This window comes from Priapulus caudatus, unplaced genomic scaffold (assembly GCF_000485595.1).
Source record: "Priapulus caudatus unplaced genomic scaffold, Priapulus_caudatus-5.0.1 Scaffold7, whole genome shotgun sequence".
Lineage (NCBI taxonomy): Eukaryota > Metazoa > Priapulida > Priapulimorpha > Priapulimorphida > Priapulidae > Priapulus > Priapulus caudatus.
Window position 1 is genome coordinate 387250 of NW_014577068.1, and position 15465 is coordinate 402714.

Here is a 15465-nt window from a genome sequence, read left to right on the forward strand (position 1 = left end):
GGATACTCTATAGCGTTAAACTGTGAGCAAAACTGTTGGGAAGCCACCACTCGTTTTTGTCACAAAGTCAGCGGGGGAGAGGAGTTGCCAGAAATTGCAAGGACTAGAGCAAGTCGATCTGGCTTCAAAAGAATTCTGACACGCGTTTTTATAGTTGGCAAGTTGCGCTTGTCTGCGAACGAGTTTTTACACTGTTAGATCATCGGAAAGATATCAGCTGATATCTGTGCACTGTGCGTAACTCAAACGGCTTCTCGGGCGGAAATTCTTTTAACAGAACTATCAGAATCTTTTCGGCAGATGGTGTTTGGTGGCATAGTAACACGTGCTCAGCAATATAGCAGCTCAGCCTCGCGATCTAACACGTTCCTCTCTTGGAGTAACTGCAGAAAGTGCAAAATTATCTTGTCGTAAGTTGGAGCAAGTTAGGTCATAGACCAAACCGCACGTATTGTAGACATTCGGTGAAAGGTGTGTGGAGTGTGCCGGCGGGATTCGTTCCTCAGGTGGCACACTTGCAGCATGCTATTGCAGTCTGTAGATTTATCTGATTGACTGGAACCCTGAGTGAGAAAACTAGGTAGTTTCAACAACAATGAACAAAGAAATCATGAACAGTCATGAACAAACCATGAACAATTGAACAATGAACAATTCATGAACAACAACAGTGGTCCAGAGAGAAGTAGCAGTTAATGATCGTACATATTGCAAGATCACGTAACTATAATGTTATCCTTCCTTGTGATGCGGATACATCATGCTGCCGAAACACCCGCAAAATAAATTTCAGCGTACAAGTTCATCCTCTTGTATGGATGCTGATGTAAAGGAAAGTGTATGAACGTATGTAAATAAATGTTTGTGCTAGAATTACATGGAAGTTTTGCTACAGCAACCACTACATGTCTAATGCCTAATGGCTTCACTGTTAAGTGAAAAAACGAAATGCTTCCGTCATTAGCAAAAACAGCACCTGGTTTATTCTTCTAACAGACGTCTCTTTGCATATATGCGGCGCCAGAGGCTAATTACTGACTTGTTACAAAAGTACAGTGGCATAACATTCGTGGTGTGATTGGAAGAGTATCCGTGCACACGCTATGCTTTCCTTTTACCGGCGTTGGACGATAAAAACGAGTTGTTTTCATTTCAACGTGGCACGAGATAATATTGGGGAAGAGGAGATGGAAGCTGTGGTCATACATTTACACTGTGTGGAATTAGAGTAGGTCTCATAACGACACAAGCCGTGGCAGTTGACCGGCTGTTACTTCACCTCACAGCTGCCGAATCTCCCGTCCCCAGCTATGCTGAATTCTCAAGAGTATAAACACTGCATCGGATACATGCTGAAAGTTTACTTATCCACTCGCTACTGTTTTTTCTGGGAAATCTGAAACGATGGAATTTTTTATTTTTGGCGAGCGCGCAGGAAGCGTGGCTCTCCGCACATAAGCATGTTATTTATTATTCTTCCTAATGACTAAATGTATGTAGGTTGTTATTTCTGTGTGCTATCTTATTGAGGTCATCTGATAGGGTTTTGCGGATTATGATAATCTACAATTTCTAGCTCAGGATAATCCAAATAGATGCAACAAAGTATCATATCCTGTGTTACAGTGTCAGTATAGAAAAACGTGCTTTTGGCTAAGTGTTTTTTTTTTCAAAGAAAGAGTGGAAATTGATTCAGTGAAGTAAACTGGAAATTGTCTTGAATGTCATAAAACTATAAAGCTTGATAAATTTATAACACATAAGCCGGCAGAAATTAACTTTTGTGTTAATCTACTCCTGGTATAAACATATTAGTGTCTATACAAATCTAGATATTTATCCGTCATCGCGAAACACACAGTACGTATCCTGTTCTACTTGCAGACGTTTGTGAATGAGACAAGAATCCCACTACAGACGTACGTGAAGATGGACCACAATGACCTTGTTCGATTTGGATATGATATCCTTTTTATTGGAGCACTACACTGCTTGTGATGATTTACCGGAAGAAAGACTAAGGGAAATCATAATCTAATTGTATTAAATAATTCGGTTAACTAAGCTTGTAATCTTAAGTAATTTCATAGTTTAAACGAACTGCTGGTCACTGGCTTGGATAATCGGCAATATGATAATCGATATTGATGTCATCTTGGTTATGGACAATCTTCTATAACAGTTCTTTTTAATCCCTGGATCACTATTTCATTTGGAGTGAGTTGACAAGCATCTCCAGTGAATATTCAACGTTTGAAGAACCCATTGAGTCACTTAACTAGAGTTTCTACCCAGTTTTTGCATGCCATTGCATTGTCATTCCCACAGTTATGTCTCTGCTTCCATTCACTGACTGCCATCAATCTTAGGATCTACGAGCTAATCTTAGAATTGGCTGAATTGAGGCAGTGTTCTGCCTCCTACATGGCATATGGTCTTGACCTTGTTGACCTTGCTTAGTTGTCTATATATAGTTTTTGTCTCTGTGCATGGTATGATATATCCACACACAAGGAATAAATACGTGAACATAGACAGAACAGGGAAAAGTGCAGGATGTTGGAACACATCTTTTCAACAGGTGTACAGTTACTGAAGCTCAGTAGTAATTCTCTGATGATATTGGCCTTCATCATGATCTTGGCCACATGGCTGTTCTGTGTCATCCTGCTGTCTAAGAAGATACCAATGCGTTTGCTGTTGCGAGCCTTCCGCTGCCAACAGTGTTGTAGGCCTCGAGACCGTTTTCCTTGGTCTCGGTCTCGGTCTTGGCCTCGGAGTGCAATGACTCGGACTCGGACTCGAGGACTCCGGGTTCGAGCCCATACATACATTGTACACAACCGTACATATTGTAACACGCAGTTTACAAGAATTTAAAACTAAAACTCCTAGGTTTTCTAGATACATGGTCTAATCTTGTAACGTTTTCAATGGCTCGATTAAGATTCTTGTCTCTTTGGTTTGAATCTGCTGTCACTTCGTCCCTTTGCCGCTTTTTCTACCACTTCTTTCTCTTCTTCTTACACTTCGAGGTACTATCACTCTCTCAATTTGGTTCAACAAGCCGTGGCATTCTCCGTAAAACACACAATGGATCCGTTACTTTGACACGTTTCGTATGACTCGTGTCTCTGTGTTTTCGGCTGACTATACACTTTCGAATGTCTACGATGCACTGATGCGATTTTTTCTCTTTTTTCTTTTTTTCTGATTTTTTCTCTTTTTCCTATTTTTCCCCTTTTTTTAATCAAAACTGGTCTCGGACTCGGACTCGGACTCGGGTTGTGTGGACTCGGACTTGGACTCGGACTCGGGTGGCGGACTCGGACTCGGACTCGGACTCGGGGAGTGCGGACTCGGACTCAGGGGGTGCGGACTCAACTACAACACTGGCTGCCAACTCTCTCATTCCAACTGTCGGTGATAGTGATGGCTTTAAACGTGATGGGACAGTATCTTCCGACAGCTGTGTGCGTTGCTGATCTTATTCCAGTTTTACTGGGAGTTCTACTGAATTTGTACGTCAGTGTAGAAGGCAGGCGTCAGCAAAAATGCAGACAGCATAGTTGTGGACCTACACTCGAAGGTATTTGGTTTAACAACAGCATGAATCTGGGACGAGTCATGTATGAGTCTTCCTTTAGATACTACAATGGCTCAGTCTAACAACTACTTATGTGTCGGTTATCGTTTGAAAGTCTTTGAAAGATCGAACGATATCTCGTCAGTCTGTCTTGTGTCGTGTATAACCTGCTACTTACTTGCAGGATTGCTTGTATGTTTACCAGCATGACTGTCTCACAGGGTCACTGCTCACAGATTCTACGCTGGTAATCCGACAGTACGGGTAATCCATCCAGGTGGTTCATGATTTTGGTGTGAATGATGTGCTCTAAAGTCTTGCAGTCAATGGATGTCAGGGACACGTCCCTACGCGATTTTACACTTTCATCTTTCTTAAAAAACGGGTGTAATCCATCTATATTCTGTTAGCTGATGGACTGATATGTAATCTGGATTGAGTACATTTTAGGGCTGGATGGCCTATATATAGTTATAGACCCTAGGATTGCTGGCCGTTAATTGCCATTTTTGTAGTATCTTTTCTAGTTAGTTTGGGTGAGATGTGCTTATTCAGGATGTTAGATTTGGTGAGGTTGTTGCTGTATTCAAAGCAAGTCGGTGGTAATTTGGTTACACTGTGGCTCTTATATTTCTTTATTTAATGGGGGTGTCTGTAACTTAACCTAATGTTGTTGCCATTTATTTACTGTGCATTTGGCTAACGCTCCATTAGGAGTGTTCCAAACTTTGATATCATTAATGATTAATGATTAATGATTAATGATTAATGATTAATGATTGATAATTGATAATCCTAACCCTAACCCTAACCCTAACCTAAATAACATTAAACCACAAACTAATATATGACCATGACCATATATATTTTTTTTATTATGACCATTAATGACATTAAAGTTGGGAACACTCCTAATGGAGTATCACCCGTGTGCGTTCTTTTCTTGCTATGCCATTGAGGTCCGTATAGAGTTCATGGGCTTTCCTTGACTTGAACTGAACTGGACTCGATCATTAGAATATTGGACATCATAGAGAATATTGCCGTTTTACCTGAGGCTCGGGTGTTCTCTTGTTGGTTAGGTTGAAAAAGTTGGTTGTTTGAGCAATTTCAAGTGTTTTCACGCTTGTCTATGAAAATATTATCTAGACTGTACTTGTCGGGCTTACAATGTCGGGTTATGATTGCTTATTTGGGTTGTTTTACCATGCCATACTTGCATTTACTGTAATGGTAGTATTGGTTGCAATAGAGCTTTGATTTGCTTTCCTGTCTGTCGCAGTATAGGATTAGTCAGTACAGGTAATCTGTGTCTAACTCGACAGGTAGGTTACAGCCGATGAATTTATCCTGTCACTATAAGTAGATAGAGAGATATAGTTTAGAGCAGGTATTGTAATTATACAGGAATTATGTATATGTTCGAACCATTGTGTCACCTTACGGATCGTTGTAAGCTAATGAGAGTGATTTGCCTGGTAAGTTGCTAGGCAGGGTGCAAATGATGGTCACCGATTATTATGACAATGGATCGTTTTGTTGCTCTGGTATAAAAGGCTAGAATTTAGGCTCCGGTCACGTATCATGGAAGATATGCCTCATGTGTACCCGCGTGTGTACTGCCTGTGTGCTCATAGTCGGTATGTAGCCGTGCGTGCCACAGAAATACTGTCTACATTCTGCCAGAGAATTGATCGGTCTGAGTAGGAAGGAATTTTGCAGACTGAAAACTGGTTTGTTCCTTGTACAAATTCCTTAAATACAATGTACAAATTACACTTCCTGCGACAAATCGAGCTATAATTTCACACGCAAATAATCATACCCATTACTAGAGATTTTGTCCAACATATTTCTAGACGAATTTTCCCAGAGTTCTGCTATAAACTCCACATTTAAAAATTTTTATGGCAAATTTGCAATATAGTAGCCTAGCTGCTGGAGCTCCATATAGACAATTAGAGACATGAACTAATGTTTTGTGCATGTTTACATGTGTACAGTCATTCGGCAAGTATGGAGAACTGGGAGATGCTTCTCGTGTTCTAGGCGTATTATTAACAATCTAACGCGCCGTCGTTTTCCTTGACCTTCCCCCGAACATTCGACAACCTTTCGCGTCCAGTTTGTTGATTCTTCGGCATCGGCGTGCCAGCACAGTGCGCCACTCTCGCCCGGAACGACAATGCCAGCAACGAGTCCGACGTCAACTCTCGGCATGGACAACAGGCGCCCGGTGACGATGTCACGTGGTGAGCAGTTCCCTTCCCCTGTCAAGGACTACAAAACACAAGCCAACGGTTAGTGTCACAGTCTGCGTGTTCAGTACTGTATGAAAGGTCGGTATAGAGATTGTCTTTGTATTGACTCTCTAATACACTGAAAAGTGTAGAAATATGTTGTCTGCTTATGTTGTGCGATAGCACATGTTTCTTCCTTTACTATGGCATACATTTAGCTTAACAACACAATCACCACAACAGTATCAGACAGAATGTGAGAATAATTGTTCAGATTTTAGAGTAATGCTGCGTTTACACTGCATGCAATGCATTTCAAGTGCATTCCAACACAATCGGCTGAAATTCGATTGTGTTGGAGTCGGAGTCGGCCGAGCACGTTCTATTTCTCCAACTCGGCGACTTGACTTCGACTCCGACTCCAACTCCAACACAATCGAATTTCAGCCGATTGTGTTGGAATGTACTTGAAATCGGAACGATTTGCTGACAAAAATCGATAGTGTAAACGCAGCATAAGGAAAACCTTTTTTTGTCTTTAGAAATCATTTCACTACGAACTTGATAACTGTGTTTTACTAAAAATGAAATTAGGTGTCAGGTTATGTTGAATCTTTCTGACGTGCACCTTTGTGTCCTAGGCTTGCCAAGTCCGAGAGAGGAGAGGGTAGAGGAACTGGGGCCTACAGATAACCCATCATGCTGGAGCTACCCCGAATACCAGGTGATACTGATTGTCATCTTATAGAGCGGCCCTAGCCATACCTAATACCAACGTGATACAACGTTCCTGATCTAGTCTACCATGCCTAAACGATGATGACTTAATGTGTTGAATGCATACATGGTGTTTACTGTGGAGTGTGGATATGCATTTTTTATTTTTATTTTATTATATGAAGACTATCTATGAAGTAGCATTGCAGTTCTTGACATAATCCACTACTTGCCAATGAAATGTGCACTTTATGTACATGGCATATGATCATAGTGGAAAAAATAATGTAGCTTAGAACATAACGGTCAATGGGCATATTAAATTTGCAAGAAACTTGGTGTAAAGCTGTGACCTATTTATTACATAACTCTGATTTTTTTTTTTTAAACAAGAATTTACCAAAATGCTGATGATAGTACAGGCTGTATCTACTTTGGATGTCAAAATCCACAAAACAATTTAGTCAGGTTGAAAAATTAAATAACATTTCATACTTATTCATGGAAAGGTACTAAATGTTTTCTTGAGGGCACATGAAGGTATAAGTAATTAAGGCAAGCTATATGTCATATGTGGAGGGGGTTCTTGCAATGTATAATATAATTGTGCTATGCAGAACATACATACACGTGTATGCACACACATACACACGAACATACATACACGTGCATGCACACACATACGAACATACATACACGTTCGTGCAACTCAAACATGCTTGGAGTCAATGAAGTAAAATCTTTTCAAAGTGTATTTCATGGTTTTCGCACGAAAAGTAGTATCATAAATGTATATATATCAATTGTTCGAGAATTTAATCATTGTTCCAGTAAACGGGCTAGGAAACACATCAAGGACTAACTGTATACAGTCATTACTAATCTTTCTCTCCTCTCTCCTTGTCTGTACAAAATAATGATTAACAGCACTTTGTATTTTTGTATAAAATTTTTGTGTTCGTTTACATCGAGTGCTTTTATTAAACTATGAAGTGATACTATCATTATCACCCACACTGTAAACTTGCAGTGCATATTACAGTCACGTTTTGAAACAGAAACAGAAAGTTTTCTGTGTCCTTGGTTTTTTAACTGTGTCAAAAACAAAGAAGTAATTAGATTTTTTTCTTTTGCTTAACATCTTTATTTGTTATCAAGCAAAAAAAGTCTAAAGGCTCGAGTAGAATGTCAGCGGCTGATTATTGATTTTCTTCGGCAGGGGTACGCCCACGATCCAGCCATCCATCCCTACGGTATAGAGGAAGAGTACCATCACCACTATCATCGGCATGTGCGTCCGTCCCCACCACGCGTACTGAAGCAGCCACACTCTTACTATGCACCGCCACCAACGTATGGACCTCCCTGCTCTTGTCACCACCCTCATGGTGAGTGTCTTGGCAATATGTGCTACTGTATGGAATGACAGTCTTTAGCTGGTTTAAGAAAGAGCAAAGAATATCAACTGGTAGGAAGTCTAACTGAAGTTGGCTGCTGTCTCATTACAGTGAGTTCTTTCTTTCTGTTGTTATCTAGTGGTCACACCATTTATTTTTTGTCGCTTAATACAGTAAGGTGGGATTCATGAATTCTTTTCATAAGACTGAGCAGAATACTAGCAATCATTTATTTACGGAACATAAATTGACATAAAAGACAAAATTGTAATGAATTTTCGCCGAGTTTTAATTGCCACTTTGCATTCGGAACATTGCAAGCAATGTGTATTCTAGATGCATTCATCTGTAACTGCAATGGAGGAATAGATGCTCAGTGCCAGTGAATGCATCCTTTATGTTTGGAATCAACGATTTAGAGCAATAACAACTAATTGTATATGAATGCAGTTGCATTCAACCTGTGAAATTCTCCTAGCTGCTCACTGTTCCCTTAGGAAACGTTCTCGTTGATATGTAAGCAGGTGCTGCCCTCTTTAATGAATTTATGAATTCATGAATTCACTGTTTAGTATTATCATAATATTGGGTTGTACATGGGTTCATTGTATTATGCATTGTTTAAAGATTCTTACAATTTAATGGGGTTCAGGTTGGATATGTATGTGTCCCTGAATATAATAAATACTACGCAATATACTTTCTGTGATGTTCTGGATGTTATACATTCTCTGCCTTCACGTTCACCAATGATGTTGTGGATGTGATGCATCACTAGCTATTATGTATGAAATTTCTCCTTGAGGATATTGATCTTCCTCTGGTAACATTCGTTATCAAAGTGCATGTGAGATCCTGCGACACATTTCTGCATGGACGAGCTGTGCCAAGTGTAGTAGCTTAATCAATGTTAACAGAAGGCCTGGCATGCAGCGTGTAGCTGAATGTGATTGGCACAGCTTTGGTAATGGCCATTGGCGGAACTGTGCCTTCTGACTCATGCAAGTTTCTTAGTTGGGGCAGCAGTTGCTCACACGCTTTTACAGTGCCAACTATTCAGGATAGTTAACCACCACATATCCAAATTGAGTACCACATATCCATTTGTGTACATTTACCTGGTGTCATTGAGAATTTGGGAATTACTGTCCATTGATCATGTTCTAAGGAACCTGGTGTACATTTCTTCCATTGCAGGGAACAAATTTGCTTTAGTAGGCTATGTTATAAATATAAATAGATTTCTTAACTCTAGATAACTAGAATTAATCCAAGCAATGCTGTGCTTACAGGTTACTATTACGGAGGCGGGCCGGCAGTGCACAAGGACAGCCCACCACCGTCACAGCCGCCCACCGCCATGGACGGCTCCGAACCGCCCAAGGATGATGTGAAGTCGGTGGCGCCCCCTGGGCCACCGCCGCCGTACAGCAGGTACCACGCGCCGCCTGCGCACCTGCTGCACGGCTGGGACGCGTGCCGCCACCACCACGACTCGTCGCACGGCTGCTGCGGGGGCCACCGCCCGCTGTACGAGCGCGGCGACCCACGGGGCGACCCACGGGGCGACCCACGGGGCGACCCACGCGGCGATCCACGGGGCGACCCACGCGGCGACCCCCGCGCCGCTGACTGGTCTGAGCACGCCGCGTACCAGAGCGGCGACGCCGCCAGCCGCCATGACAGTGGCTACGCCCCGAGTCCGGAGCCGAGCTCGCGGCCCAGCTCGGCCGGACGCTCGCGCTCGATAGAGTGCGCCGGTGCAGCATCGGAGGCGTTCCTCTCGTTGCCTGCGGAGGTCAGGAACGTCGAGAGGAAGGAGGAGGTCGAACGTAGCGACACGGTGCCGACGAAGGAGGTCAGCGCGGACTTTAGTTCCATGGTTCGATCGTCCTCGTCTCCGCTGCAGGATGCGACGACGCAGGGATCGCTGACACCCGTGCTGTCCCCTGGCGGGAAAAGCGATAGCGGTGAGTTAATGACTTCCCAGTTGCATGGCAGTGGGGGCAGTGGATCCAGAAGTGAATTCTAGAGGGGGGGGGCAAATCGTGCGAGCTCAAGGGCACGAAGCGCCTGAGGTTAGACTAAAATACCCTTGCCCTGAAAATTCTAGGGGGGGGGGCGACCGCCCCCTGTGCCCCCTGCATCCGCCACTGCATGGTGTCACCAACTTTGTTTATCTTGCCGACTGCATGCTACTGCTGTAGTTAAACAAACGTCTCCTAGAGGTCAGCAAGCTTCCTTCAGTCTTAATTCGTTTATGACTGCAGTGTGTGTGGTGTGAATGGCTGAGTATTGAATTTTCTATCCCACAGTTGACCTGCTTTTCCGTTCTAACTGATTTAGGACATTTTACAAATCTTGATCTATTTGAAACCCTGAAAAAATTTGATACACCGTATGACCTTCACAACTAATACCAGTGCTAACTGCAAAATCACCAGTTTTTGAAACAGATGTAGTGAGCAGCTCATATGTTTGCCACGTTTGTTGAAGAATACAGAGAAAATATTTTTACTTCTTCGTGTTTACAAAGGGAACTTGAGTACACGTTTCTTGCGAGCAATACTTTATTTTTCGTGTGTTTTCATATTTTGGTTATCACCCAGCCTAATGTATCAACAGTTCTAACCGTAGGTTTAGGTACCCCCAAATTCGCATTTAATTTCTCTTTATGATTCTGCTTTGATATTTTGGTAATGTTGCTGTTAATATGCCATTAATCCATCACTAAAAATAACTCACGAGATGGTATAGTGTTTTTTAAACCTGAGACGGTTTAAATAGCTGTTAATTTTCCAAGATTTTTTTAACTGGCACCCAATTTGTTTTATCTTTTACTTCATGGTACAGTTGTTCTTGCAAAAATTATCAAAGGAATTTCCCATCAACCACTACAGTTACTAGCTGCTGCGCTTACTATTGCTGGCATTTGGCAATTGGAATACTTTAGATTGTAGGTAGGGGGTTGCAAAGGACAGAGCACATGTAATATTAAATTCCCTTTTTTGCTATTTTCTTGAAATCTGTGGTAGTCCTAATGGCAGTATTCAACATTCCGGTGTGTCATTTTATGCCTATAATGTCTTAGTAGGTTCACACTTTCAATACGTTTTCAATTGCCACCATACCCCCCACCTCTGCCTAGGAATTCTTATGCCCGTGCATACCAGAGCTGGCACTCTACAGCATCCCCAATCCAGATGCTAGCCTGCATGTTCTCTGTGAAGTCTAACTGCGCCTATCATGCTCGTGTTTTGAGACGACAAGCCAAAATAACCTTTGATCGGTTGTCGTTCTGCGGTTCTAGATCAGGCTGTGTTGTTCCTCGGACCACAGTCTGTCGTTTACTTGGATGTACTGTGATGATGAAGTGCTGTGAAGTTTTCGAAGGAGCCTGTAGTGCGTGGTTTTACGTGTCACGCGCCTGTGCAATTACATGTAGAGTTCTGGAACGTGTTCCTAGCGCACGAGAGTTTTGAAGTAAACGAGAGAGAAGAAGTTATTGTCTCAAGATCGCATTTCCTCTTCTTCTCGGCCATTCCGTAGTTTGTCTGTTGTACTTGTAGCCATAGCCGTCGTATGGCAAGTTGGGCGAGTGTATTTTGCTTCGTGTTGTGAATTAAACTATTAAAAGACGCCAGCGCTGAAACCATATATACAGCCATCTTTTGTGGAAAACTTGTGCAATTTTGTACTGGCATGTGTTTGGCAAACTCCGTTTACGGATGACCGTAGGTCAGACTTGAATCAGTAGTCGCCACGAGTTGGACGCTGTGCGTGTGCCTACTTATACACTTGACATCTCAATTATAATGAGAAAGCAACTGTTCAGGTTTATTAGTGCATAGAATTGCGGAAGTGAGCAGAGCGTTATGGAATTCACTGCTGTTTCCAAACCAACAAAGGTGAGATGTTGATGTAGTGCAGTCAACAGTAACGTGCGAATAACCATCATATGCTGCTAGGATGTCACAAACTATCCAAGTTTCCCATTTCCACCCATCTCCACAGTCTCACGTTCTGTACACAGTCAGTTAATGTTCTGTCTTTCTACCGGGAAAGCTTTACATGCAAAGCTCTGTATACGTTAGTAGCTACAACTTAGCAGTTCTACATGGGTTATAAGCATGTCACACGTCCTAGTTTTACAGGCGAAAATGAAACATCATGATGTAATCCAAGTGTAGTTACTGCTTTTTCTGGTAATGAGAAAAGCAACGGGGTCTGTAACTGTAAGGATGCCATTTTTAATGCGAATCCAGTGGATGAGGTGGAGGAGTGTGTGCGTGCACTGCTGCTGGTGGTGACACACGTGTGTGTATCCCCCCAGCATCTCAGCTCAGCATGAGTGCGCAATTATCAGGCACCACATGTGTACAACGCCAGTCTGTATGCCGGTGCCATGAACGCAACATGCGCCACATGGTGTTTAGACTCCATGTCAGCTTGCAGAACACAAGCACAGGGGGAAGTGTCCGTGTGGCTTTGCCTAAAGCCCATGTTATTCATTGGAGGATTCCGTGTGTAGAAGAGGTTTAAGGAATGGTTTCTTAGGAGCAGTCAGGCTTCTGATATCTGAATCTACATCAGGAGAGCTGTCTCTATACTTTAGCTATCCGTGTTATCGCATAATAAACAAATCACCGGTGTCTAAGAGTTGTTTAGCATAATTATATTGCTTCAGTTGTCTCTCTTCCTTGCAACACTCTGTTGCTCTAAACTCTTTTAGGAAATTTGACGAGAAGGTTAACCATTGATGTGACTGGCATGTAATCGTGTGAGTAGTCTACATGCAGTCGCTACGCCCTAGCTGGGTGAAGTGATGTGCATGGCTATCCAAATATACACTGTATCCAGCATGCTGCAGACTCGCACTAAAAACATGTATGCTGTATGTGATGTGATACCAAGGCGTCGCTGTACACGCAAGGCATTTTTGGCATTTTTTCCCGACGCTGTGTTTCAAGTCTGTCGCTAATTCGTTTACTTTGTTCTGACACAGAGGGCAGCAGCATGCCACGCCGCCCACCGGAGACCAGCTCTAAACCTCGGGGGACGCCCTTGTATGGTCAGCCTGCATGGTGGGGAGAAGGGGATGAGAAGGGTGCTCAGACCTCGCCCCTAGGATCCCCACATAGTGGGCCGGGCAGCCCCAGAGTAACGGTTTCACCTACCAAGGTCACTGACGTCGTTTGCGTTCGGACATCTTCACCTATTGTGAATCCCGTCAGCTTTTCAGGTTCTCCAGGTAAATGTTCGTATGAATGTGATCGTATTTCTGTGACCTCCCAAAAACATTCGTATTTGTTTGTATAATAAGGGGTTTTCTTTTGGTCTCTTTTTTTTCTTCCTTGCCATATGTTGTTTCTCTTCTTCATTGCTACATTTACCCTCCACGTATTCCTCTCCCCCCTCTTATATTGTACTCGGTCGTATATTTGTTCCTGTTACTTTTGCTGTTACTATTGTTCTGTTTAGTTTTCATATTTTTTTGCAATGAAAATCGACAATATTTCACACTTAAAATTTCATTGTTTGAAATCTGCAGAGAAACCAGAAAGGCCTACCAGTCTACCCCTAGACCAGTCTGATGGTCATAGTCTGACATCCCCACCTTTCTCCCAAGAGCTGCTGCAAGGGTCAATGCTACACAAGCAAAATGGTCATCAGAATTCACCACATGACTCACCTTCTCAAAAAGGTAAGGAATCATAATTACGATATTCATGGATAAGAGGGCCCGCATCATATATTATCATCTCAAATGCCACTGCTCTAATCGCGTATAATCGATCGTGAACGCTTGCAGTCGGAGTCACTGGCAGCACGCCTCCGCAGAAGGACACCGGCCCGGGGCCGGGCACCGCACGCGCGCTATCGCCCGCCGCTGCCGTCGAGGCGCTGCCGTGCGAGGTGAATCTGACGAACGAGGGTGGCATCACCGTGCTGCAGCGCGGCGGACAGCGCCGCAGCGCCGCCTTCACGATCGAGTTCGACAACTCCGACGCGAAGAAGAGCGCCGTCTCGGAGAGCATGCACCGCTTCGAGAAGATCCTCGAGAAGCGGGGCAGCAGCGGCGGTGGCGCGGGTCCGCCGTCGTCGAAGAGCGTCGACTCGCTGAAGAATCTGGCGTGCGCGACGAGCTCCGAGGTAATGTTGCCACGGCGACGTCATCATCCCGTTAAATACCAACCTAATGATAACCTGGTCTTAGAGTACCAGATAATTGCCTGCCGTAATAGTTTCACCCATTATTAGCTGCAATAAATAATATTTAATTACAATAAGTAAGTAATGATAATCTTACAATGTAAGTAAGAATCTTGCATGCGGGACGAGCTTCGAGGTAACGTCGCCTCTCTGTGCCACGCCGACGTCATCACCCCCATTTAATACCTACCTACTGGTAACGTTGCCTGTTACCTACTACCTATACCAACCTAATGATGATCTAGTGTACCAGATAAATGCCTGCCGTAATAATTTTACCCGTTATTAGCTGCAATAAATTTTATACAATAAAATTGATTCGTACAATAATTTTTACAATGAATGAATGTTCGTAAATGAGACACTTGCCAGTGATCGATGTTTGCGTCATGATGTTCTTATCGGCTCTCCTCTGAATCTCTGGAAACTTGTTGAAGCCTTGTGCAGTCCTCGTCATTGTCTCGTTTGACTTGTTCAGCAGAAGCCGGCGTTCGTGAGAGGTCAGAAGTCGCGTATGTCGATGGGGCCGAGGGGAAGCCCCAAGCACACGCCGCAGGAGACCGGCTACCTGTCCGACAATCAGCTATCGGCCAGCGACCAGGAGGAGGACTACAGCACGAAGAGCGACGCACCGCAGACGAGGAAGCTGAAACTAAGCAGAGCACGTAAGGTCCCTCATACTGTGTTACTCTCTATACGTCAAAATCTGTAAACTCTGTGTGTGCTACAGGAAGCTAAAACTGAGCAGAGCACGTAAGGTCCCTCATACTGTGTTACTCTCTATACATCAAAATCTGTAAACTGTGTGTGTGCTACAGGAAACTAAACCTAAGCAAAGCACATAAGGTCCCTTATACTGTGTTACTCTCTTACACATCAAAATCTGTAAACTGTGTGCTCAGTTTTAGCTTCCTGTAGCACACACACAGTTTACAGATTTTGATGTATAAGAGAGTAACACAGTATGAGGGACCTTACGTGCTCTGCTCAGTTTTAGCTTCCTGTAGCACACACAGTTTACAGATTTTGATGTGCAGAGTAACAGAGTGCGAGAGACCTTAGTGCTTTGCTTAGGTTTAGTTTCCTGTAGCACACAGAGCACGTAAGGTCCCTCGTACTGTGTTACCCTCTTATACATCAAAATCTGTAAACCGTGTGTGTGCTACAGGAAGCTAAAACTGAGCAGAGCACGTAAGGTCCCTCATACTGTGTTACTCTCTATACATCAAAATCTGTAAACTGTGTGTGTGCTACAGGAAGCTAAAACTGAGCAGAGCACGTAAGGTCCCTCATACTGTGTTACTCTCTATAC

At 43.3% G+C, this 15465-nt stretch overlaps 1 protein-coding gene across 1 annotated transcript in view; it reads left to right on the forward strand.

Moving 5' to 3' along the window:
- The window catches only part of LOC106805670, a 57591-nt gene that overhangs the window by 34689 nt on the left and 7437 nt on the right, over positions 1–15465 (forward strand). The window contains exons 5-13 of the mRNA XM_014807363.1: positions 1885–1963; positions 5689–5886; positions 6468–6550; positions 7763–7931; positions 9233–9910; positions 12946–13191; positions 13492–13644; positions 13753–14093; positions 14632–14818. Of these exons, the coding sequence (XP_014662849.1) occupies positions 1885–1963; positions 5689–5886; positions 6468–6550; positions 7763–7931; positions 9233–9910; positions 12946–13191; positions 13492–13644; positions 13753–14093; positions 14632–14818 (2134 nt within the window). The remainder of the gene's footprint in view (positions 1–1884; positions 1964–5688; positions 5887–6467; positions 6551–7762; positions 7932–9232; positions 9911–12945; positions 13192–13491; positions 13645–13752; positions 14094–14631; positions 14819–15465) is intronic.